We start from the raw sequence: 26,567 nt of genomic DNA on the forward strand, positions 1-26,567 counted from the left end.
ATGCCAAGTCAGTATAAATTTCTACATTGAATATTTAAGTTTATCTGAGGATCCATCTCCTCCACCCTAATCAATACCTCACACGCAGAAAGACGTTTGCTCCGTAAGATAAAATACCTTTCTGTTAAGAACAGTTCTCAAATGCAGAAAAGTATTTTTTTAATCAATAAAAAGCAGTCCTTACTACACTGGATGTTTCCTTTCTTAGAAGGCTGATACCTCAGTTTGCCTTCCAAATCTTTGTAATTGTCACAGCTCTATGATTCTCAATTAACAAAATGAATATAATAGAGGCAGTAACAATTAACATCACTAGCGACCTGTGTTTCTAGTCTCCTATCTTTGACACTTCACAATGTGTGAATTCGTGCTTTTTTACTGCTAAATTTGCCTGTGCTTTTCCTCTGCACCATAACTGCTTTATGAAGTTGATATCACTACAATAACTTAACACTGTAAAAAAAAATTCAAGGTGCATACATTTCCACACTAAACATACCATCTTTCCATAGAATACTTTGCTATTAGAGGAGTTGAAGAAATGAAATTTGCTACTGCAAAAGTTTTTGTTTGGCCACAGTGAATACAAACAGAATTTGAAGAACTCTGTAACCAAACAGCAAATCAGTACAGAGCGTGTACAACTTTTCCCACTAAATTAAAAAGGGAAGTGTTACTTTTCTACAATTGCTATGTTGTCTAGCAAAAACCTACACTAACAACGTGGATGACTTGAAGTCACAGTGCTCTAGATTGTATTAGGAAGTGTCTTTGTAACCCATGGAGTCAGGATTCTAAATGCAAGATGTGAGATCCCTAGCCATGACTTCTCAGCAATAGCTAGTCAAAGAGGTCTGAACGCTGAATTTTCATGTGTCTTTGTCCTGACTTCAGACAACTGAACTTGAAGCCCTGAAGTTCAAACTATTTTTTTCTTAATCTTCACTGAAAAACCGCAAAATACACAGGAAACATTCAAAAATTGTTCCATACACAATCTTACCTCAGCCCACTCGGATATCAGCATTAGCAGATCACAGAAAGGATATGAAGCAATGTTAAAAACACCTCACAGAGGCATTGTAAGATATCTAGTAACTATCAAGTTAATACAATTTCTCAAGCTCTATTCTGTTGCTCTAGAAAAAAATCCTTGTGCTTCCATACTAGAAGACAGAGACGCTAGTCAGGACTCTCAATGCTAAATAAAATAGAAAACAGTACTGATGAATTCCTGAATGTACACCTTGTGACTGTGCCCTTATGCCCAAATACTAAAGCGAACTCTTTATTTCTCAAATAAGAACAGATACACAGTACTGTGAGATTATCTTTCTATGCCAGTCCAGGAAAGTCTTATACACCACACCTAACAAGCAGTACTTTCAGATAGTACTACTCAATTTGCTGCTTAGTGAAGAACAATCTATATACAATCTATTACAATGCGTCGTTTTCCAAGTTAACCGAACAAACTGATGTGACTGTTCCAACAGTTCGATAAGCAGCTTTATAGATATCTGTTCTGAATACATCCGTAAATTTATATTAAATAAAGTCTGGAAATATAATTTATGCAGAAACACATAGCAGACAACACACAGTTTGTGCAAGGAACTTCAGTTTCTTGACAAATTTCACTGATGTACCAAGAAACAGCATAGTTTAAAAGCTTCCTTGAAGGTCTACATAGAAGGACTCAGAGCTACAAACTGCCATGCTTTGTGAACACAAATAATACATGAACGTAATAAATTGTGTGTTTATCAATTTCTGCGAATCATTTAACATCAAAGCTAATGAATTCTGAGGATCTGAAATTTGAAGTACATTTAAAATATTAACACATTAATAAACAGAGGTTTGACCTTTTATTAGGAGTGGAAATATGCAGTTTTAAAATTAACATTTCCTACTCTGAAATTTTTAATCTCTTACCAGGTCTTTCCTTGCCAGTTCCTTTTGACTCAGCAAATTTCTGTATTAAACTCTCAACTGTAGTATTTGTCATGTTATTAATAAACTCTTCGTGCACCTTCAAAAAAAACCATACCACACACAAAAGGCAGTTAAAAATTAGTAACTGAAAGAATGTAATTAACTTTAAAAAGTTGTTTTCCCTAGAGTTAAGGTTCAAAATACTTCCCTCTAAAATATATTACAGGACTTCCAGAAATCAAAAGGCATTTTATCAAGGATATCCCTTCTTTGCTTCAGCAGTAGCAAACGTGTGTACAATACAGATATAAATTAGGAATAAAAGAATACAGTTTGATGACAGGTCTGGGATTTACTTTCATTTCTTCCATCTAAATGACTTGTGTACATATCGTTTTCTGAATTTGTCAGCAACATGTTCCACTACAACGTCAGGAAGACAAGCACTCTCTTAAGCCAGCGTCAGTTAAGGGTGTGAACTGTTACTGCTGCATTATCGCAGCTCGCACCTGCTTGAGTAAAAGCATTACTGTTTTAACGTTTTCTGTCTGACAAAGGAACAACCACACGTTGTTGTTAATAAGAAGTTTTTCCAACAAGGCAGTAGGTATATACTTTAGAAATAAATAGCATGGCCCTTGTGACTATTGTTCATTAGCAGAAAACCTCAAAGCTGAGGAAAATAGCTACTCACATTAAGCGTATGCAAATAAAACCACACTTCAAAATGTCTAAAAATTAAGGACTACTTAGAAGGATTATTAATTAACTGACTTATATTCAAAGAAAAGATACTACAAAAGCTTCTGTTACTGAAGACCTTTTGCTCATAAAACTCAAAGTGTATCAAAAATTTGGAAACTTTTCAGTGATACACGTTTTAGTCAAGGAAAAGCACAAGTATCCCAATTATGTGTGAAATGAGTGCTAATTTAATATCTAGGAAACAGAGACTTGAAATCCATTAAAAATTCTTCAAATTATCAAAACATTTTGCTTTCTATTAAAACAAAATTTATTCAGACTTAGTACGTAAAATTTGAGATACAGAAATTAAAAATGCAACAGGAAGCCATAAAAATTTGAGCTTATGTTGAATTTACCATCATTTGAAATACATGATATTGTAATTACCACAAACACAGTAAAAAATGTTCCATCTAATAATTAAGAAAAATATTTAGCATAATCCAGACAAAAAGTGATAATATAAAAATTACCTCTCCTATTTGTAAATGAATTTCTTTTATGGTATTTGACAATGATTCTATAATCTCTTTCATACGCAGAAGGTGCGTTTCTTCAATGTCTTGAAATTTCTGTAAACCAATACAAGCAATTAATCATAACGAAAATATTTCTTGAAATACTAAACATTAAATTTTAATAATTAAATACACTAAATGGAAAAGAACACAATTATTTTTTTCAGATCTAGATCATGCTAATTACAATGTTTAAGAAAAGAAGGTGCACAATTCACAGAGTTATGAAATAATGTACTTCAAAATATAACATATCCTTTTAGAACCTTATCCAATTTTTTTACGCACTCTTTAAAGTTCATCTTGATTTTAAAAAAAATCTGACTTATTTCTACCAAAAGAAAATAGGGTTAGAGGGTGCTTAAAAAATATATATATTTTTTTTTTCCATTATGAAGAGTCTTGTGTTTTCATCTAAAGTCAGAAGACTTATTTTTGGATCTCTTTTGCACTTCCTTCCTAGCACCCTCTCCTCCTGCTCACAACATATGCATGCTTTCTCTTTTTCTAGTTAAATTTATATCCTTTTTTCTTTAAATATGGTTTGTTTGATCTTTAAACTCACTGTATATAATCTCTGCAGCCTGCTCCATTCTACTCAGACTTCCAGCTGACAGTCATTTTAAAATCATTGCCAATATTTTCAACGAACCCTTCCTAGCCAAAGATTAGAACTAAAATTGTCCTCATCCTCCCCATAATTGTCAACCATAATTGTCTTGAAATCTTTTCTTACTCCTGCCCTCTCCTAGTTCTCTTCCTATTTCTGTAACTGCCCTTTCAAGTGCGTCCAAACCTTGGTGCACCACTTAATCCTCTCTCCAATTTGTACAGGGTTCTCTGAAGATCATCTCTCCACACTTCACACCTCTTGCTATTCTGATTCCACTCCATATAGACAGGTCAAATATCTCAACTTCTAAAGCCTTAGTCTTTCTTTTGCCACACTGACATGCCTCTCCAGCCCCCGATCAAGCAGATTAAAATTATTATTTTTCTACAGCAACCTTCCTCTTAATTACAGAGGATATGGTCATCCTCTATAGCCTACTCTACGACGTTATTTCTTTTACTGATTTGGCTTATTATATAAACTGTATTATTTTGCTTTCAAAACTATCTATGGTCCATTTCTAATATCTGCTCTCAGTTACTATCGGAGTGTCAGCACATGTACACAAAGTGTCCTTCCAATGTGTGTTTGTTTCAACTACCTAATTTGAACGTAAACACAAAGTCAACTTTTGAGATTATGCCAATGATGCTTCCTTCATGTTTGGTTTCAGCTCCCCATAAAACTCTGCAAAACAGAGATACTAGTCTCCTCTAAACTCCTCTCTATAATGCATATCAAAACAGTTCGCCATTCAGAGATTTTTTGTCTCTTATGTCAGTGGAAACTCCCCAAGTTGTTTCCTTATTTCTTGTTTATTGCTTTATACTTAACATTTAAAATCTTTGAAGTAGAGCTATCTTGGACTTGTACAATACATAACACAAGGAGGTTCTGATCAAAGAACAAAGCTAGGTACCACAATACAGTCACATCATTCATATCGCAGATATAGTCATTAACCAAATCGTTTACTTCTGCTTTTGAAAGATCAGTGCACTTTAAAAAGATGTACTGAAATGAGTCTGTAATGTTAGTGACTTCTTAGTGTTTTAAGCTACAATACAAAAGAAAAATCAACAGGATCTTTAGCTGTTCAATTCAGTATACACAGTGTAAATAAGCATTATTCCTTTCTATAAACCTGTATGTTTTCCTTCAAGTTTTACAATGTTTTTTTAAAAATGAGTTACTTCTCATTTTTGAACTTTATTTATATGCAGACAGCTCAACAGCAAAATCATTCAAACTCAACTCTACTCAATTCTAGGTAAGACAGAAGACTTTTAAAGAATAATTTAGCACATTTAGCCATATAATCCTTTCCAATATTTGACTATGCTACATGATTTAAAAAAAAAACTTTTAGCAAAGTGGAAAATCTGGCAAATTAGACATTATGGTTTCTTAGCAACTGCATAGCAATTACATAATACAACTCTAGCTTTACTCAGAAAACTCTTTCAATGTGAGAAATTTCTGTCAAATCCGGTTTCTAAACAGTGAACTATACTTGTCTACTCCTTTTATCACCATAAAACCTTCCACGTTTATCATAGCAAAAACTATAACTGGCAATTCAAGATTAGGAAGATTGTACGTTTCAAAATTCAACCTCACAAAAATCACGTATCATAGAATCATAGAATGGTTAGGGTTGGAAGGGACCTCAAAGATCATCTAGTTCCAACCCCCCTGCCATGGGCAGAGAAACCCTCCACTACACCAGGTTGCCCAAAGCTTCATCCAACCTGGCCTTGAACACCTCCAGGGATGGGGCATCTACAACTTCTCTGGGCAACCTGTTCCACTGCCTCACCACCTCTGAGTGAAAAATTTCTTCCTTATATCTAATCTAAATCTCCCCTCTTTCACTTTGATACCTGTAAGTTAAGATAGTAAATGACAAAGAAGTACGTAAAATTTATGTAACAAGATCTGTGGAGTTTACCTAAGAAAAGAGGACAGCTGAGTAAGGCCATTACTAAATTATTATCTAGAATAACAAAACAGCAATTCAAGACCTTTGTCCTCAGAAAAATAGTATGTGAACAGTTTAAGACAGATTTAAGCTAAGCCAACTGATTTTGCACTGACACTGTTGAGAACGATCACACTCCTCATTGATTTTGTTTTCAGAACTAGTATATTTCAAATGAAATGTACTCTAATTTAAGATAATCTAAGGTGTGTTTAATACAGAAGTGGGCTTCCACATATTCACAGGTGGTGTTATTTTTCCCTATTGCATCATCTTTAAAGTAGCCCTCCTACAACCAAATCGTAGATGCAGCTACAGCATTATACTTAAAACAACTCCACAGATATGACTTATACTGGCAGGACTGCAACTTTCATTTCCAATGTGGACAGATGTGAAAAGTTTCCAGGTGTCCATTATCACGTTAAGAGAAAATGTAAATGTTAAGTAAAAGGGTTGTTGCAGTTAAGGAAGTAAGAACATTCAGACAAGCGTGGTTTGTAGTGAAAGGTAACTTTGCACCATTTTTGTATTGGGAAAAAACCCAAACCAGAAAGACCCTAACTGCTCCCTCTCCAAAAAAATAAAACCCAAAATCAAAAAAAAAAAGCAGCCCAAAAGCATGGTCAGGTTTTCTCAGCTGTAACATCTGATATAGTAAAAAGATTTTTTTTTCTTTCTCTACATCTCAGCCTGGTTTAAATACTTAAAAAGTATCTAAAAACATGAGAAAGCTAGATGAAGAGCACCTCCATATTCTGTCTCTGGATACAAAATAAGCAGTTACTTTTCTCAGCCTTTTGCTACAGTGGATTGTTCAAATGGGTAATATATATTTTTTTTTGGTACATAAGGAAAAGCCCAGCTAGTTTGCTTGCCGAAAGCCCCTACGTTTTCCTTCACTAATTCACTGACAATAAACTCAATTTCAAATACTCTTCATGTTTATCTTCTCTCAGTTCTGAACAAGAGCTCCTTTTCATTACTTACAGCTTTCTTGCTCAGTGGAGACGAGGTTACAGTGGAATTTAGCAAGGCCAGCTTTTTAAAGATGTATTTGCTAAATTTTTTCTTATTGTTTCAGAGAGCAATAAGTCACCTGCTATAAGCACAGTGTCTTTCTTGTAAGGTAAGGACCAGACAGCAGTCAGCTTTTGTGAGACTAAATAAAGATTTAAAGCAATCTGAACTTGCTTTGCAGTGAATCAGAAGCATTCACAGGATCTGCTGCAGTGGGAGTTCAGTAACTTCCAGAGCAAGGTAAATAACAAACAGGGCAGGAACTTCTTGATCCAGAAAAGCCACACTTGTATATGATTTGAGGCAAATAAATGGAACAGTTTAGTATTTTCTTTTGGTATTACTTTATTTCTTTGTAGTAAAAGGTGTGGTCTACAGTAAAAGTCATGCTGCACTACAATTTATACAAACCACACAATGATGGAGCTAGTGGAATGCTTACTGAGCAAAACCAATCGTTCCATTAACCAGAACACTATAAAAAAGTTACCATTTTGCGTAGCAGCAGTATGTGTTCAGGTATCAGTTTGATTTCACCTACTCTGATTTCTGGAAACTCTCCAGGAGGAATGTTACACTTCAATGATTCTCTTGTTGCTATTGTATTATACTTGTTTCCAAAAATTGTTACATATATTGATACATATTAATTAAATTTAAAAAGGTTGCCTAGTAGCAAAATTGTCCAGTGACTGCAATCACACATGTCAATTCCAACCCTAATCCCAGTCAAATTGCCTAGGGATAACTGATAGGCAAATATTTCAAGTTACAGTGAAAGACACACTATGCTAAGGCAACAGATGTAAACACATCAGGTGGACACATATGCAGGTGCGTTCAGGCCAGTGTCACACACTAAACCAGCTTAAAGATGCATTTCTCCACCCTTGGTACCACATTGCCTCTGAATCCTTGTCTGATCTCTTAAACTAGACCACAAGCCTCTTCTGGGTTAAAGTCAACCTTCCTTCACATATTAGTTTCAGCTGGATTAGTTCTACAAAGTAGTTCCTTGCATAAATACTTGACAAAGGAAGAAGCATGGAAACAGGACAACTGCTACTTTTGACAGCAATACTAACTTAAAACATATACTGAAAACACAGCTCCTGATGGCCTGGAGCATGGTACCCCTGAATTTTCCTGTTGAACTTTTATTTTTAGTAAAGCCTTTCTATACCACTGAGTAATTGCAATCATCACTATTAATGCTCATCAATAAGGAAAGTAAGAATTTATAAGTCACAATTTTTTTAAAAGGAGAGAAAAATAATGATATAACCTAATTTAACTCAAACTGAAAGGAAAAGCACAAGGAGTACAGCTCCTTCAACCAGAAGCGAGTCAGGATACTGCACAAAAAGATGCATTCTGCAAACTCTTCAAGGAAGGCTTGTCAAAACTCCAAAAGTGACAGTCGTGTTACAGCAGAATTTTGCAGTAGCATGCCTGAGCACTTCGTTGCAGATGCCTGGACTGGGGAGTGGGAAGGAAGAAGAGTTCTGGTACGTGAGGTATGTGGTATTCTTTCTCCAACAGCTGTGTTGAGTATCTATTCAGAGATGAACTAGATCAAATTCTAATTAAGTTCTCAAAGTAGGAAAGCAGTTTACCGTTTAGGACAGAGCAGCCTTTTACATGCCAGGCTACACAATCCCTATCCTGTGAAGTCTTAATTTCCAAAGAGTTAAGGAAAACTCCAACATTTTCCCACTTACATGTTAAAAATACAAGTACGACTGAATCTGCCTAATAATTCCATCTATGCCTAAAAATTAACCTTTGAAACTAATTAAAACATCAAAGAATTTTCAACCAAAAAGAAAATTACTACCTTGTAAAAGGTTTACTGCACCAAGAAACACATGCAAATAAATATGCCAATCAGTCCTCAACTGACTATTACTACTAAAAGCAGAAATAATTACGTTTGCTTTTTGAAATCTGGGGCAGTGGAAAAAAGCCTGCTATCAACAGACTTGAAAAACAAAATTTAAAATGTAGTAAGAAGCAGCATATGCAGTCATAGAGAGAACTTGATATCCTCTGGAATACAGATTAAAAGTCTTCAAAAAAACCCCAGAGACTTTTAACAGATGTAAGTGCTTTTCACAACCTCAGGTAAACCTCGGGAAGACACTTCAACAAGTTGTAACTAAAGTGTTTTGCTGGAATGATAATGAAAACAACTGTGACGGATCCCAGTATGAAAACTCCTGTGAATGAGTTCTAGGTGTCCAGCAATTCAAAGGATTTTCCACATGATCACAATGCAGATATAACACTTCGAGAAGTTCGTTTTCTTCCTAAAAATTTCTTCAAAAAGTCTTTCCAGAGTGCTAGTGTTCAACCATGTCATTCAAAGACAGTGCCATCACAACATGCACTGTGATGTGTTTGCACTTGCAAACACAAGTCAGTGTTTGCCTGTCAGATATACTACTTCTGACACTATTGTTCGTATCAATTTTCAAAGATCATTCTGTCAAAAGCTTTGATTTCAGATATCTTCAGAGATGAAATAGTACATATTCATCTATTTTAAAGGTAACTCACTTAAAATACCACTTACCTGTGCAGTTTCTGTCATTTTCTGTTCAAAATCAGTTTTAAATGCAGCATATTTCTCCACATATAGCTTATAGGTATCTGTAGCTTTCTTTGATTTAACTGCTGCCTGTAGATCAGTACACAAAAGTGTCAAATGTCACACATAACATCTGATCCAAGGTTTTTAAAGCCATTATTAAAAGAAAGCCTAGGATGACCTATAAAAAACGTTCAGGGGCATACCAAAACAATGAAGTGTTGTAACAAAATTTCACCATCAAATAACTCAGATTTAAGCCAACAGAGATTTCTATTTAAAGCTATATATACACCACATAAAAAGGTTAAAAAGCAATTATTTCATTTAAATCCCTTCACCTTATCAGCAATGACTAATTTTAATATATTTATTTTGAAATCAAATTTGTATTTCTGAAGTTAACTAATTAGCTCCAGTTTTTACATCTGCAACAGAAAAACAGGAAGAAAGTACAGTTGGAATACAGAGTAAACAGTTATTTGTGCAATTCTGAAAGAGTCAATGGTAAAAAAAAACGAAGAAGGCACAATCCTCTTAGAAATGAAGGAAGAAAATCAAAGTACAGGTGCTAGATCAATGTAAATTTAAAGATTAAGAGATATTTGAAAGTGAAGTTAATGCAGAACATACTGATGGCCAGATTTATGCAGCTCAGTGTTGTTCATAATAGTCTTTCTTGGCTTTATAATTTATTGATTTTTTTTTCATGATTTGTTGCTAATAAACCAAAATTATATTTCTGGGAGTTTAAAAAAAAACAAAATGAAATACAGGAGAATCCAAATATTACATGGAGAATGAAACTGAATTAAGTGATTGTTTCTGGTAGAGAAAAAGTTACTTTCAAAGTTCACAGCATGACACACATGAGATGGGAGTTTTTCAAACCTTTGATATTCTTGCTATTTCTGAGTTAAAAGCCAATAAAAATAAAAATTGTCTTGAACATCAGCTTTTTTTTCTAGCTTCTTTGTTCAACATACCTACTTTTATCTCATTGAAATTTCCCACCAGTTGTAACTCACAAGTATTCCTGAATTGTTAATGACATCAGTAGATAGCTGTGTATTTATTATTTGTTCTGGTTATGAATAGCTCTCCTTCCCTCTTTCAAATTAATTTCACCTGTCTCACAGTAAAAACAGAAACTATTTCTCACTAGTCACGTAGTCTTCTAAACCCTTCATTAACAGAGCCTGAAAATACCTCACTGTATGAAGAATATGGATCCTTCAGGCATTAAAAGGAGAGCATGACAGGCTGTATCAAAACCACCAGTTACTTGTCCTGGATTTTACTTCATGATTCTCACTCTTGCACATTCACACAGGGGAATTACCAAGAAGAAAACAGTCCTATCTTGTTTCCCAAATGCCATTTACTATGCTGAAAGTACAAGGTGCTCTACGAACACTTGGTTTTAAAAATAATTAAGACTGCTTTGCAATAAGACGACTCCAAACTTCACCATAGGGAAGGAAGGAAATGACAAGTTAAAAGACTTCAAAAATAAGGGTTTTTTTTTGTAAAGAATTATGCAATAGAACCCCATATGCATAGGATTTTGACAAAACCAAAACATTCTCTGTCTCTTGTTATCATGTTTAGTGATGAGCAAAATCCGAGTGTTATGTGCTGAAGTGCATCTACAAAAACCAACTACTCAGCAGGACAGAGAAAATGACAAAACACGTGAACATTGCACAATTAGCTAGCAATCTCGTCTGAAAACAGGATGTGTCTATCCTCAGGTGCAGCAATTGCTAGAACTCTATTTAGCAGATTTACAGTAAGTGAAGAATAAGGATCAGTCAAGAGCTTTTTGTCAAGTCACTATAAATAGAGAAGTTCACATGTCAGAGAACAACAGGAAATTATTACACAACTTAACACTAACTTTCAAGTGCAATGAAAATTGCAAGGTCTCAGATATCTCCTGAGATTCTTCAGTAAAGTATTTCTCCAAATGTTTGGCTTGTGATACGCTCTTAGCATATCAGTGTAGATCCTCTGCTTTCTGATAAAGCAGTTACTCTGCAACTTTGATAGAAAACATTTTTTATGTCGTGCTAAAAGTAATAAACCTATTCTCTGCCAAAGGAAAAATAAATGAATACAATTTTTGTCACCATGTTTCCGAAATTACAAGTGTAAATCTGAGAAAAGACATCACTGAAGAGATGTGACAGTCATGGTTACCTACTCCAACTGGAAACAATAAGTACTTGCTGAGCATTCAACAATGACCTAATTGTTCAAACAGAAGTATCTAGGGAAAGTGCATAAAACAGGAAAAAATGGTCTTCACCCTATAGTGCTTCCTCTTTCTCCACTCTCATGTAAACATCAATTAGATTGATCATTTTTTTTTTATTTCCAACTGAACTAGGATAACGTTACATCTTAGAAACAAGCCTTCCATCAGGTCAACTTTTCACACAGAAAAGTTTCAATCTATTTAGGAAAGCTAAAGCCCTGACAGAATTAAATCTGGTCAGGGACATCAAGGGCAACAAGAAAAACTTCTATAGATATGGCAGTGATAAAAGAAGATCTAGGGAAAACATAGGCCCTCTCCGGAAAGAAACAGGAGACCCAGCTACCCAGGATATGGAGAAGGCTGAGGTACTCAATGACTTCTTGGCCTCAGTCTTCACTGGCAAGAGCTCCAGCTGCACAGCCCAAGTCACAGGAGGCAAAGGCAGGGACTGGGAGAATGAAGAACCGCCCATTGTAGGAGAAGATCAGGTTTGAGACCATTTAAAGAACCTGAAGGTGCACAAGTCCATGCGACCTGATGAGGTGCACCTGCGGGTCCTGAGGAAACTGGCGGATGAATCTACTAAGCCACATCCATCATATTTCAGAAGTCATGGCAATCTGGTGAAGTTCCTACTGACTAGAAAAGGGGAAATATAGCCCCTATCTTGACATGGATTTGACGGATGGACCACTTGGTGGATAAGGAACTAGTTGGATGGTCGCACTCAAAAAGTTGTGGTCAACTGTTCAATGTCCAAGTGGAGGCCAGTGACGAATGGTGTTACTCAGGGGTCAGTACTGGGGCCAGTGCTATTTAACATCTTTGTCGGCAACATGGGCAGTGGGATCGAGTGCACCCTCAGCAAGTTTGCAGATTACACCAAGCTGTCTGGTGTGGTGTGGTGGACACACTGGAGGGAAGGGATGCAATCCAGAGGGAACTTGACAGGCTGGAGAGGTGGGCCTGTGAGAACCTCATCAAGTTCAACAAGGTCAGGTGCAAGGTCCTGCACATGGGTCGGGGCAATCCCAAGCACAAATACAGGCTGGGCGGAGAATGGATTGAGAGCAGCCCTGAGGAGAAGGACTTCGGAGTGCTGGTGGATGAGAAGCTCAACATGAGCTGGCAATGTGCGCTGGCAGCCCAGAAAGCCAACTGTATCCTGGACCGCATCCAAAGAAGCGTGGCCAGCAGGTTGAGGGAGTTGATTCTCCCCCTCTACTCTGCTCTCGTGAGACCCCACCTGGAATACTTCATTCAGCTCTGAAGTCCCCAACACAAGAAGGACATGGAGCTGCTGGAGTGAGTCCAAAGGAGGGCCACAAAGATGATCTGAGGGCTGGAGCACCTCTGCTATGAAAACAGGATGAGAGAGTTGGGGCTGTTCAGCCTGGAGAAGAGAAGGCTCCGGGGTGATCTTATCGTAGCCTTCCAGTACTTAAAGGCGGCCTACAGGAAAGCTGGAAAGGGACTTTTTACAAGGGCATGTAGTGATAGGACAAGGGGCAATGGATTTAAACTGAAAGAGGTTAGTTTCGATTAGATATAAGGAAGAAATTTTTCACTCAGAGGGTGGTGAGGCACTGGAACGCGTTGCCCAGAGAAGCTGTGGATGCCCCATCCCTAGAAGCGTTCAAGGCCAGGTTGGATGAGGCTTTGGGCAACCTGGTGTAGTGGAGGGTGTTCCTGCCCACAGCAGGGGGTTGGAACTAGATGATCTTTGAGGTCCCTTCCAACCCAAACCATTCTATGATTCTGTGATCTACAAGAATTCAGAAAAAGTATACTCTGAATAGACTGGCAGGTAAACATCTGTCTAGAATCCAACACTGACTGTCATTTGACACAGAAGCTAGGAAAATGCTAGACTTATATATAAGATAAAATAATCAGAACATCAGGATAAAATAATCAGTCAACAGGATCACTTTTGTCATCAGTGAACAGACAATAATCAACTCTATCTGCTCCATCAAGACAGTACAAAAGGCACTAAGACCATTCTAACAAGAACAGAGTCCTACACATATCAGGTAATGGAAATGTAAATATGCAGAGGTATCAAGATGTAAAAAGAGAAGACTAGTTAAAGACAGGGAAACATGACCTCCTTCCTGCATCACTTAGTTTCCTGGAAACAGCAGAAAGTTATACTGATGCCAGCAGGTCAAGGGAAGTGATTCTTCCCTCCTATACTCAGCACTGGTGAGGCCACCTGGAGTATTGTGTCTAGTTCTGGGCTGTCCAGTGCAAGAGAGACATGGACATTCTGGAGAGAGTACAACAAAGGGCCACAAAGATGATGAAGGGTCTGGAGCATCTCTCCCACAAGGAAAGGCTGAGAGAGCTGGGACTGTTCAGCCTGGGGAACAGAACGCTCAGGGAGGATCTTATCAATATATATAAACACTTGAAGGGAGGGTACATAGAAGACAGAGCCAGGCTCTTTCCAGTGGTGCACACTGACAGGAACAGAGACAATGAGCACAAACTGAAACACATGAGGTTCCCTCTGAACATCAGGAAATACTTTTTTCCTGTGAGGGTGACTGAGCAATGGAACAGGCTGCCCAGAGAAGTTGTGGAGTCTCCATTCCTGGAGGCAGACAAAAGTTGTCTGGACATGTTGCTGGGCAACTGGCTCTAGGTGGCCTTACTCGAGCAGCAGGGTCGGACAGGGTCGGACAGGATGATCTCCAGAGGTCCCTTCCACCCTCAGCCATTTTGTGATTCTGTAAATGGATCAAACTCGTCCAAGATCCAAGGAGGATCTTGTACTAAATATAACATCCAGATGGTACAAACTATCTCTTGGGCTTTTGGTCCATGAAATTGGAACCTTTTAAATTAGCCCTGAAAGGAATGTTAAGTTGTTTTCCTTCTCAATGGAGCAGACTTCAAATACTACTGTAATTAGCTACTGTGTCTCATTGAAGGAACAACACTACCTTCTACTCCTTAATTCAGTAACAAGAGCATTGAGTGTTAGCATATTTACCTAAGGAAATCTACAAAAAAAACATAATAGATGCTGAAAAAAATATAAGCAATTTCTGTAAAAAAAAACCCACCAAAAACCTAAACAAAATTATGATGCATGTATTCACAAAATAAAGAATTAGAACTGCAGTGCAGTTAGAACAGACAAGGACGTAAGTGTAAACAAAACATAACTAGGTTTCAAAATATCATGCACATTATGAAATAACCACAACTACTTTTAACTACTTTTAGCCATTTCTGAGCATTTCAATTACTAATACAAAGTGAATGTGTTACTGATTGACAACACAATGAATTAAAGTAAAATATCACAGAACTACCTTATCAACTTCTCTCTGTGTTGCTCCTTCCTTTTTCAAACGTTCTTGTTCGACACACTTTGCATTGTAGTTTTCCTTTGATTTCTGTAAGGCCTGAGTGATACTTTGAATATTTTGCACTGCTTCCAATGTTCCTGAAACATCTTCTTTAGTCTACCGAATATAGCATAGTTGTCAAAACCAAACCATTTTAATTTTAATGCTAACAAGTCATTGGACATGCATAAGAAATAAACTAATAACCTTTTTATAAGCTTTGATTTGTTCATCTCCATACTTGTGAACTTCTTTTATTAGTTCTTGTAATCTCCGCACAAGATCCAAGTGACAGCTTGCTAGCTTTTCTGTGGAGGTTTTGAAAACATCCCAAACTGGTGCAAATGTCCTAGATTGAGGGAAATAATATGTAATGTTCATCTGGATTTTTCCTTTTAGTTGCCTATGATTTTTTTTTAATAGTGCTAAAGTATAACTGACAAGCTTACAGAAGTTCAGTTCTGTTCCTGAAATGGAAACAAACAAAAATGCCAAGAACTGTTAAAAATTCTTATGAAATCCGTTTCAAATGTACTTGGAATCCTATCTACTAATTTTTCTATGTTTATGTTTTACCTGTAGTTGCTCTAATGAGTAAAACACAGTAAAGTTCCTTAATCTCTGTTATCAGCACACAATAATGACAAACGATATTCCTAAAGATGATGCAAGAGCAGCTCAAAATAATTTAACATGTAGAAGTATTTTTATGTGTATACTTGAATAGTGCAAACGAAACAGAAATTACTTGGTTAGTTAAGTTTCTAGTTGTCTTACACCATTACAGCCACAAGATGCAGAAAAAAAATATTGGCAAAGATGGTCAGACACTAAAAGAGATTTACTGATGAAGAGAGATTAACTCTATAGCAAGATGGGGGAAGATAGATTATAGGATCTTCCTATAATTATAGGTTAACTATAGGAAGATGGAGGACAGGTCATTCTTCAGATTCAGCTTTCTACACTGAATGGACTTCTCCAGCTATTCTAAAGATACACTTCTACCTCAGCTTCCTGGTTAATGCTGGTGAAAAATCAATACTATACATAGTCTTTAAAGCACTAATGTTCAAACTAACATGCAAATATGGAACCTTTAAAGAGCAGCAACAGCTGGTATCAAATTATCCACTGATGAAAGCTCCCTATATTTCTAGCTGCAATTACTACAAATAAAAACATCTAGCCTCATCTGAGAAGTCTGAGTTGTTGGCATAACCTTTCTAATGAAAAAACATCCATTAATCCTACAAGTTTTTAAAAACATACTCCAAGTATAAAATTCTAATAAAACTACTGAATAAATCTATGAGAAGTCTCATTCTTAACATCTCTGAGGACAGAGATAACACTCCAGAAAGGAAGAATAATAAAAATAAATAAATTCACTGCCACATTTGTGGACCATGTGTTCTTACTTCAGAATAATTACCATTGTCTTGGGAGCACAGAATAGAAAGTCACACTCCTTATCATGTCCGAAAAAAAATTCAATCTTAAACACAGAAGCACAGACAGTTCCTCCATGATTAGGCTTTGGGTTTTTTTTAAATGTGAATAAGGAACTGTTCGGTCTTTTGGTTTTGTCATAGGTGCATGATATTTTGCACGGTTGCTGAAGAACTAACAATCATTTTTAAAGGTGGCAAAGTTACGTTACCTTCAACATCATCAACAAAATATTCAGAATCAAACTTGATTCTTAACATGCATGCAGTTAATTATTTCTCTCTCATGTACACTTACTTACCCAAGTTGTGTGTAATTGCTTGCTGATTTGGCTAGTTTTGTCATTGACCTTGAATATGCCTCCTCTATTGTAGCCCTGTCAAAGAAAGCCATCAAAAGCATTACTGAAATTTTGAAGAGACTTGAAGACAGAAAAATATGTATTTTTAAAGGTGTAAAAGAGAGGACTTTTTACTTTAGTTGAAAATGACTCCATTTTAATGTCTCCTCAAAAACTACGTAAAAAAATCACAGAAATATATTTAAAAAAATAATCGAAGAACCCTGTGAAAGAATGTTGCAGGAAACAGAAACAAGTAAAATCTAGGGATTCAAGACTTGAAAAAGGTGATTCCTTTCTTCCTATAGTCTCGGCTGTTCCCCTCTGCCTTTAACATTCTTTACTAAGGGTCAGAACAAAGTGACATAACAATCACCCGCCTAGCACTATCTAAACACCAAAGATTTACAGAGCAACAAAATCAAATATATTTGTAACAAAAACCTTAAAATAAACAAACTGAATGCTTACTGAGCAATGACATCAGATAAAATAAGGTCTGGTCTAGTCTTTTTGTAGAGGGTTTTTGGGTGGATTTTTTTGTTTAAGTACTTTGCACAGTGATATTTGAGTTTGGAAAACAGTAAAATAAAATGCAATTAAAAGTATTGCGTTCTACTGTTTATACTCATTTTTAAAGGCTGTCTCAATACATTCTGATTTATTTTGGATAATCTCTTCCCTACATAAAATTTCATTATGTTTCCCTGCAATCAAATCTACAATTATCCTTGTCTTTTGGAGATTCAAAATCCAAAGATCTGCATAGGTTTCCTCCTTAGAGCCTCTGCTGAGGCAATTGCCATGGAATAGCAGTCACACAGAGCATATCATAGCAATAGCTCCCTGCAGGTCCTTCTCCCATCCATCTTCCTCACCCCCCTATTACTAAAGATACACACTATTTTAATCTTCCACCCTAAATCAATATTCAATACATAGTGTCAACTTAGATTTAGAGGCATCCTGGATTTGAATAAATACTGTAATTGCCTTTTCTTGAAAATGCAAAAGCTTGAAGCAATTTCTTTTCTGCTGTGTGATGCCTTTATTCAGGGGCAAAAGAGAAAAAAAGGAAGATGAAGAATTCACCCTTCTGCTAAGTTATATGATGACTATAAGCATTTATCGCTGAGGCAGAGGTTTTTATTTCTCCTTCACAGCAACACTTTCCAAGCAAAAATAATTTTCTTATGAAACTTTGAAACAAGGTAGCAGTAGCCACCTGAAACAGAGAAGCATGTATTTAAACCTGCTAAACTTCCAAAATAACTATCCAGTCAGCTGGACTGGATTTTGGAGAAGGAGATTAAACTGTAAAATGCAGTAATTCAATTATATTTTACATCTCTCCTACAAACAACTGCAAAGTTATTCACCACAAAAAAACCTCAAATAACTTCATCCATCTTCCGCATATATAAGTATTTTTGATGATATGAAAAAGTTTAAGTTTCCAGGGTTTAGAATTCTTGCTCACTGCACAGCAACAAGCACATATGCACAGACACCAGTCAGAAAAAGACACTGATGTGTCCATATCTTTTTTCTTTGGAGCAATTTACAGCATACTTACCTGAGCAATCTCCACAGAACTGGAGCTCTACAATTTACCACAAATTATCAACATACAACAGTTACAAATGCTAACAACCACAATGTGCTGTTACTGACCACTTGGGCATATCCTATCAACTGACTTCCCAGAGCAGTCTGATGTACAGGTAACACACTACGATCACCTCAGTAAACTACTTTTCATCCATTTGAAAATCTGTCTTTGCTTGGGATCTGTTAAACATTTAAAAGTTAAATGGGAACATGGGCATTCTCAGTTTCTTTTGTTCAAGGAGATTCTTTTTATGATGCTCACAGGCAAATGTTACAGAAAAACATTTTAAAGACTTCTAGGGAAAAGTGAACACTTTACCTATTCGGTTCTTAGCCAAGCACAGTCGTTTCTTACATGTAAACGGTTTAAGTGCTAAACACACCCAAAGACAAGACCGTTTACCTACAAAATCTTCCCAATATTTAACGTAAAAAACCTGCAGAGGCAGCCCAAGTTTCTTATATTTTCACTTATTTAAAAATAAAATTTCTACACACTTTATCAAGAACAGAATAAAGATCTTTCTACAGACAGGTAGATAACCTGCCCCACCCGAGATTTATCAACATTGAACAGCTTGCCTGCCACAAGATTCACTCTTTCAGATGAAGTGTTTCTGAACCACAGATCCAAACGTCTCTCAGTTCTTTTAGTACTTGACCATTAACAAACAATCAAAAACAAAAATGAAAATGTGAAACAACACTTTTGAAAACTGAATTGATACTGAACAACTGAACACAGCCAAGGCGGAAATCCCTGTTCCTTCTAAGGATATCCAGTTGGAATGGCAAATACAGTACAGAAATATTGCATTATTACAAATGAACACATTTCAAATATTTTTGTGTTTTTTTAGAGGAAACAACTTTGCAATTTGAGAAGGTTCTTAGAGAAGATTTGAAAGACAAATCTTTAAAAAAATCCTTAAGCTGACTATAATGAAAAAAACCCCAAACATTTTCCCACATCCTATACAATTTTTATTTTTCTTTATTATTTCTAAGGCTGGAGAAAAGGGAACAAACTCTTCCTCAATTAGGCTGCACACAACCAAAACACTATTCTGAACAGCACAAGCAACAGAGATTGGCTTCATACGGACATGTGTCCTTTGTGCCTAAGCACTCTGTACATCGAAATACGCCCAACCATCTTCCCTCTCTCTTTTAAATAACTCCATAAAAAAAGCAAATTCTCTAGCTAGTTTGGAGACTCCAGCAATCCTGACTGACCAGCTGACTACTGCCAAACAGTACACAAGAAGGTTAAGTCCTCTAACTTCTTAAAAGTGTTATCGCCAACTCAGATCTGCCTCCTATACCTATCCAAAGGTTACCAGTTTTTACTCTTCTATGTTTCCACTTCTGAAAAAAAACGATCAATATGTTCAAAAGGAATGGAAGGACAGATGTGAAGAAAGTTCAAATTTATGTAAGTCTAGTCTTCATAGGGAAGCATTGGTGGATAAGGGAAGAGAAACTGATATCATTTACCTGGACTTGTGCAAAGCATTTGACACTGTCCTGCCTGACACCCTTGTCTCTAAATTGGAGAGACTTGGATGTGATAGATGGACCACTCGGTGGATAAGGAATTGGCTGGATGGTGTGCTGGGTTTATGGGAAGGGCTGCAGAAATGGCCCTTGTAAGTATCTGTGAAAAGCTTAATGTACTGGGTTTACATGATGGAGTTTCAGCAGCACGAGAGGGGCTGCAGAAATGGCCCCTCTAAGTAGCTGTGAAAAGCTTCCCAGGCTCCAAGACTGGTTGGACAGCCTCTGGCCAGGTAAGATCCTCCCCATCGCCTCAGGCCAGGGCTGAGATGATCAGCGCCTCTGTGAATGCCCTATTAAGACAGGGACAAAGGAGCCTGAACGGAGGCAAGACTTACACTGAAGAGAGAGGAGGCGGGTGCTGCCCCTGTGCCTCCTGGGCCAGCGGCTGTCCATGCTGGGCTGCTGCTACCGAGGTCTGTCAGGCCCAGCACAGCTGCAGCAGAGAGAGGACTAAGCCCTGAGAGAAATGGCCACGCAGACACCAAGGTCAGTGAAAATGGAACGGGAGGAGGTGTGCTGGAGTTGGGATTCCCTTGCAACTGGTGGTGAGATGGCAGGTGGCCACCCTGCCACCCATGGAGATTAATGGTGGAGTAGAGATCCACCCACAGCCCTTGGAGAACTTCACGCTGGAGCAGAAAGATGCCTGTGCCTGAAGGAAGTCATAGAGAATGGTCTCCAAGAGCTGCTGGAGGCTGACAATGAGGCGCAGAGGCATCTGAAGCCCATAGAGAACCCCCTGCCAGAGCAGGTGGCAGCTTCCTAGGAAGCTGTGACTCTGTGGGGAATAAGACTGCACTGGAGCAATCTGACAGGTAAGGATTGCATCCTGCAGGAAGGATTCATGTTGGAGAAGTGTGTGGACTGTCCTGTGAGTAGGGGATCCTCTGGAGACAGGGAAAAGAGTGTAAGGAGTCCTCTTCCTTTAAGAAAGGAGCAGCAGAAACGTATCACAAACTGACCTGCAATCCCCCATTCCCTGTTCCCCTGTGCCACTGGGGGAGGAGGTAGAGCCGGGAAGAAGGGACAGATGGGGGGAAGGTGGTTTTGAGATCTGGCTTTGTTCCTTGTTATCCTCTCTGAATGAGCCGCTAATGAATTAAATTGATTTGTCCCCAGACTGAGTCCGTTTTGCCTGAGGCCATGGTTGGCAGGTGATCCCTCCCTGTTCTTATCTCGACCCTCGGGCCTTTTGTTAAATTCTTCTCTGCACCCCACTGAGAAGGAGTAGTGAGTAGGCTTCATGGTAGCTTAGCTGCCAGCTGGGCTAAACCACTGCAATGGTCACACTCAAAGTGTTTCGGTCAACAGCTCAATGTCCAAGTGGAGACCAGTGTTCGTCAGGGGTCAGCATCGGGCCCAGTGCTGTTTAACATCTTTGTTGGCAACATCAACAGTTTGCTGACTACACCAAGCTGTGTGGTGTGTTCAACACACTGGAGGGAAGGGATGTCATCCAGAGGGACCTTGACAGGCTTGACAGGTGGGCCTGTGAGAATCTCGTGAAGTTCAACAAGGCCAAGTCCAAGGTCCTGCACACGGGCCAGGGCAATCCCAAGCACAAACACAGGCTGGGCGGAGAGCAATCCCAGAGGAGAAGGACTTGAGGGTGTTGGTTGATGAGAAGCTCAACAGGAGCTGGCAATGTGCACCTGCAGCCCAGAAAGCCAACTGTATCCTGGGCTGCATCCAAAGAAGTGTAGCCAACAGGTCGAGGCAGGTGATTCTGCCCCTCTACTCTGCTCTTGTGAGACGTGAAGGGGGCCTACAGGGAAGCTGGAGAGGGACTTTTTGCAAGGGTGTTTAGTGACAGGACAAGGGGCAATTGCTTTAAAGGGAAAGAGGGTAGTTTAAAGTTAGATATAAGGAAGAAATTCTTCACTCTGAGGGTGGTGAGGCACTTGAACAGGTTGCCCAGAGAAGTTGTGGATGCCCTATGCCTGGAAGTGTTCAAGGCCAGGCTGGATGAGACTTTGAGCAACCTGGTGTAGTGGAAGGTGTCCCTGCCCATGGCAGGGGGGTTGAAACTAGATGATCTTTAAGGTCCCTTCCAGTCCAAACCATTCCATGATTCTATGAAGAGTTCAGAAAAATAGGTACATAAAAGTCAGGGCATAAAAACACTAGATCTAGGAGGCTCCTAATAAATGTTGTTCACCCGCTTACACATTTCTAGCAGAAAACAGTTCTGCAAAACAATATTCAGACTACACTCTGTGGAGAAAGGAGTGGAACAGACAATTGTGCATAACATCTCTTAATTTCTTTGCAATAAACAAAAATGCAAAACAGAACATAGTGAAGACAATTAGACTGTTGTAAAGTACTGTTGAAGTACTGTCCAATCCAATATCTTTCGAGATCACGAATTTGACCCATGTGAATAAATGTGTGCCACTGAACCATATTTATTTCCTGGTAAATCGACTGACATCCCACAGTAACTTTGCACTGGTAGTGAAGGGCTTCACTGTCTAGATCTCGACACTCGCAAACATTTTTACTGAAGTGAGGACACAAAATATTTAAGGTCCACCTGTTTCTTTGGAACTACAAACTACATGGCACAAACTACCACTAGCTTAGACTGAGACTGACCAGTGATGTACCCCTCACTTGAAAAGAAGTACCTATTTGGCATTCAACTGCTTTTTTTCATGGCAGCCTGGCATACTGAGATGCATCAATAAAGCAGAGCTGAAGAAAACACAGTGGAACAGATAGGATATCAGGTTTCATAGCCTCATGGGAGAAGGTCACTGGAAAGGACTGAACTTACTGTTGCTGGTCTGCATCAGTAACAGATGTTTTCCAATTATAGGGCAAATTGCTCTGAAGGAACTATATTGAAGCTTTGTAAAATAAATTACAATGTAGCACTAGGATTCTAGTGAATCTTGGTGTGTTAATGAGAAGTGTAATTTTTCACATATCTTACCAAAAATGCTGTAAGATGGCTGCATATCTCTTTGGCACATCTGATCCATGCACAAGAACAGAAAATACATTTCTTGATCTCTCAATAAGGATAACACACCTATGTGGATTCTCATATATTCCCTACATCGTCATTAATTGTCACTCTTAAATGTTATTTAAACTTGTTTAACTGAGAAGAAAAAAAGTCTTCCTCTTGACAAATCACCAGAATTAATTATCAGAAAGACTTGTTAATAGGTGGAGAAGTACCCAAATATTTTATTTATTGATTGCAAAGGCACATCTCATTTAAAGCTTAATTTGAAGGATCTGACAGAGTGAAAAAAACTAGAACACCACATTCATTCTACTAGGAATTTTCCGCAGAATGAACTGTCAAGTTTTATTTATATCACTACAATAAAGCAAAGAATCCAAGCCAGATATAGCATGAAGTTATTTTTATGCATTTGCATAAGACCTTTCACCTTCAGACCAGTATGAATAAAATGAGGCATACCCAAAGAATACAATATAAAGGAGACAAGAAGCAGAGTGAGTGAGAGAGCTTCCGATCTAAATATGGAGGTAAATCAAAATGCAACAGTGTAAAACTAATAAAATTAAATGTGTCCAGGTGAGGTACAGCTCAGGTCTACGAATTACTGCTATAAAAACTGACTGATTCCAAGAATTAAAGCAGGTTTCAAAGGAAAGATCCAGGCATTCACAAAGATAACAAAAGGCAAATATTTATAATGGTCAATATTAAAAGCACAAGCTTGTGAAGCCAGAAGCATTTCATTCTAAACATGAACAGTGTGATATCCTTCCCAATCCAAAGCAGGAGTTCACTGGAACTGTGTCTGGCTTCACAATGTGTTCTTTGGAATCAGAGATTCTTGAAACGCAATATTCCTTGATTTGTGTAGTCCTTCCAACAGGTGTCTGCTCATCACACACAGACTCTGGATCTCACTCATTTCTACTTAGTGGAAAGATTTTTGTCATTTTCTCCAATTCACTCTGAAACTATGAAACATCAGCACAACTGAGTATCTGTCAGATTTGTGGCAGTTACATTTTGTGGAAACTTAAAAAAAAATAAAAAAATCTTTGTTGAGATCTACTTGACGCCAAAACTGAAATTTTGATGAAAAAATCCAGAAAACAAAGGCTGTTTTTTTTGACAGCTTTTACTGCAAGAAACCTTCACTGAAACAGGTCCTCAATCAGCCTCTTGCAAGTTTTTTCCATGTGTCATCTGATGTCAGTAACTGAATTAAGACAAAATTCTGAAGCAGAAGTATAATTAATTTTATTCAGAATGGAAATTCTTATGTTCAACATAGCAGCAGCAGTCTTCTTTCACAAAGAAGAACTAAAAACAGCACTAGGTCATCTGTTTTGGAAGTTGTCACATCTGCAGATTTCAGTTCTGTCCCTTCCATCCTACAGAGGAGAACTGGTGTTCTTTTCTGCATATTATTTTTTTGTCTCTATGTATCACTCCTGTCTCTAACAAACCTAGTTTCTCAACATCTTAATTTGAAAGTATAATTTTTTTAATATCATACTAGCAGTTGTTAATACACTAATAATACATGTACGGTCAGAAATTTTGTAAGACTGATAATTTTTGCTACTTTAAATGACTGGTTTTATTCCAAATATCATGAAAGATTTGGATTAATTTAAATAAACCACTGGACACCTAATGTGACACTTCTGGCTTTTTACTCTTGTTTTTTAATTCAAATCTGAGAAGTTAGAAGGTTGTTACTGATTGATGCTTAAGAGTCATTATTCAGTTCTACGTGAATGGAATAAAGCTAGATATTCTAATAGGATGTAAGAGATGTTTTAAAATGCTCATTGAATTTTACATATTTTGCATGCTACTGTTAAACATAATAATAAACTTAAGTAAAAACCACAAACAGTACATCAAAGAACCCGGATTATCAAGGATGAATACTTACCTTTCTCTTATAAAGTCTGCTAAGTCTTTCGTTGACAAATGTCCATGTTTCATGTTGTGATAGAGGACATCAAAGCCATTGTTCCTTTCCCCCTAAAGATTAATAAAAGGAAAGTAGAACTATGAAACACAAATGCTAAAGTAGTTATAGAACAAAGTATAGAGCCTATGCATTTTAATAACTGATGAATTTCCATGAAGTGAATGATTTCTAATGCTTGAGCTTCTTACCCATTGCTGTCAGCTCCCTTCAATCTCCTATACATTAAACAAACTAAAATCATCTCAGCAGCTACTACTGCCCTTTGAATGCCAACTCTTCTATTACATATTTCTAGACTATATTCAAAGCCATTTCTTTTCAAGATTTCTACAGCTCTTGTATTCTTTAAATTCCTATATTAAACAAATACTTAATGTTGTACTCTCTCTTCATTCTCTCACATCTTTCACTATTTTCCATGAACCAAAATTCCCACTTTGGGATCACTGGATATCATGCCTCTCCACACATCATGTGTCTTCCTCTGTTTTTTGTAAAATTGTAACAACAACAAAAAAATCATTAATCTTTTCCTTCTCATAGGTAACTTTCCTTTGTCTACACTTAAGTTTAGGTTTAAAACTTCAAAAAATTCTCCAATGAGTAAGGCATACTTCACCATAAAAACTGAGACACTGCCCTAAACACTGATTAATAAACTCAGCCAGCTTATCACCTCTGGCAATATGGTGAACTTTCCCCAGACAAGAGAAAGCAGTAACAGAAATTAAAGGAAGGCAAGGCACGGCATAGTAGCACTGCTACTATAAAAGTCTTCCTGTCAAACTATCTATTCCCTTTCTTCCAAAAGCTTCAGATCCATAATGCTGCTGCTGCAAAAGACACAGAAGCACGCCCTCAGGAAAACTGCACGCATGTTCAGAGTGGAAGGGAAAGAAGGATGGGAATCAGAATCCTGGACTTTTCACAATGGCCCCCCGACATCTCTAGTGAGAGGAGCCTAAAGATTTCGTCACACAACCCTCCAAACACTTCCGTGCTTTTTGTTCTGGAAAGATTTGTTTGTGCGCACCTGACCGGGGCAAATACACAGCCTGAAAAATAAACCTGGCAAATAAAAATAAAGATCGGTGATCCAGATCACTATGAGGACAGAAACAGCTGCATTGCTCAGCAGAAGAGGTGGGAGCAAGGATGAGAAGGCAGGCAGAGATCTGTCTGCTTAAGTAAGTGGAAGCAGACATGGGTGGATGAAAGAACTTCCCTGCAGCCCTGGGAGTAGGCTTGCTTCTGTGAAGTGTTAACTGCACTAGATAATACATCAGTCTTATCAATAATATAGCAAATTGCCTTAAAAGACACTCCACGCATAGACACATAAATTTACAAATAACAGACAACTGAAGGCAATTTGATCCAGATTACTAGACAGGATTATTCCCTTTACTTCTTTCAAGCGCTGGGGTAAACAGAACCAAATGAAAGGAAAAAGACCTATAAAATCACAGCTCCTAAAGTAGCACTAAATTGTAACCTGAAAAAGTACATCGAAATGCAGATAACCTTATCGTAAGTGCAATTACAGAAAGGTCTGTAAAAAGTGCAAGCAGAACTAAACTGAATACATGAAAACAAAGCAAACTTTAAAAGGATTATCTACAGAGCAAG

At 37.6% G+C, this 26,567-nt stretch overlaps 1 protein-coding gene across 1 annotated transcript in view; it reads right to left on the reverse strand.

Moving 5' to 3' along the window:
- Positions 1-26,567, reverse strand: part of FCHO2 (FCH and mu domain containing endocytic adaptor 2) — a 111,693-nt gene that overhangs the window by 76,133 nt on the left and 8,993 nt on the right. The window contains exons 2-8 of the mRNA XM_086629987.1: positions 24,897-24,988; positions 16,786-16,860; positions 15,240-15,381; positions 14,997-15,149; positions 9,393-9,497; positions 3,159-3,257; positions 1,939-2,035 (exon numbers count right to left, since the gene is read on the reverse strand). Coding sequence (XP_086486113.1) covers positions 1,939-2,035; positions 3,159-3,257; positions 9,393-9,497; positions 14,997-15,149; positions 15,240-15,381; positions 16,786-16,860; positions 24,897-24,988 — 763 coding nt within the window. The remainder of the gene's footprint in view (positions 1-1,938; positions 2,036-3,158; positions 3,258-9,392; positions 9,498-14,996; positions 15,150-15,239; positions 15,382-16,785; positions 16,861-24,896; positions 24,989-26,567) is intronic.

Source organism: Tauraco erythrolophus, chromosome Z, assembly GCF_009769465.1.
Source record: "Tauraco erythrolophus isolate bTauEry1 chromosome Z, bTauEry1.pri, whole genome shotgun sequence".
Lineage (NCBI taxonomy): Eukaryota > Metazoa > Chordata > Aves > Musophagiformes > Musophagidae > Tauraco > Tauraco erythrolophus.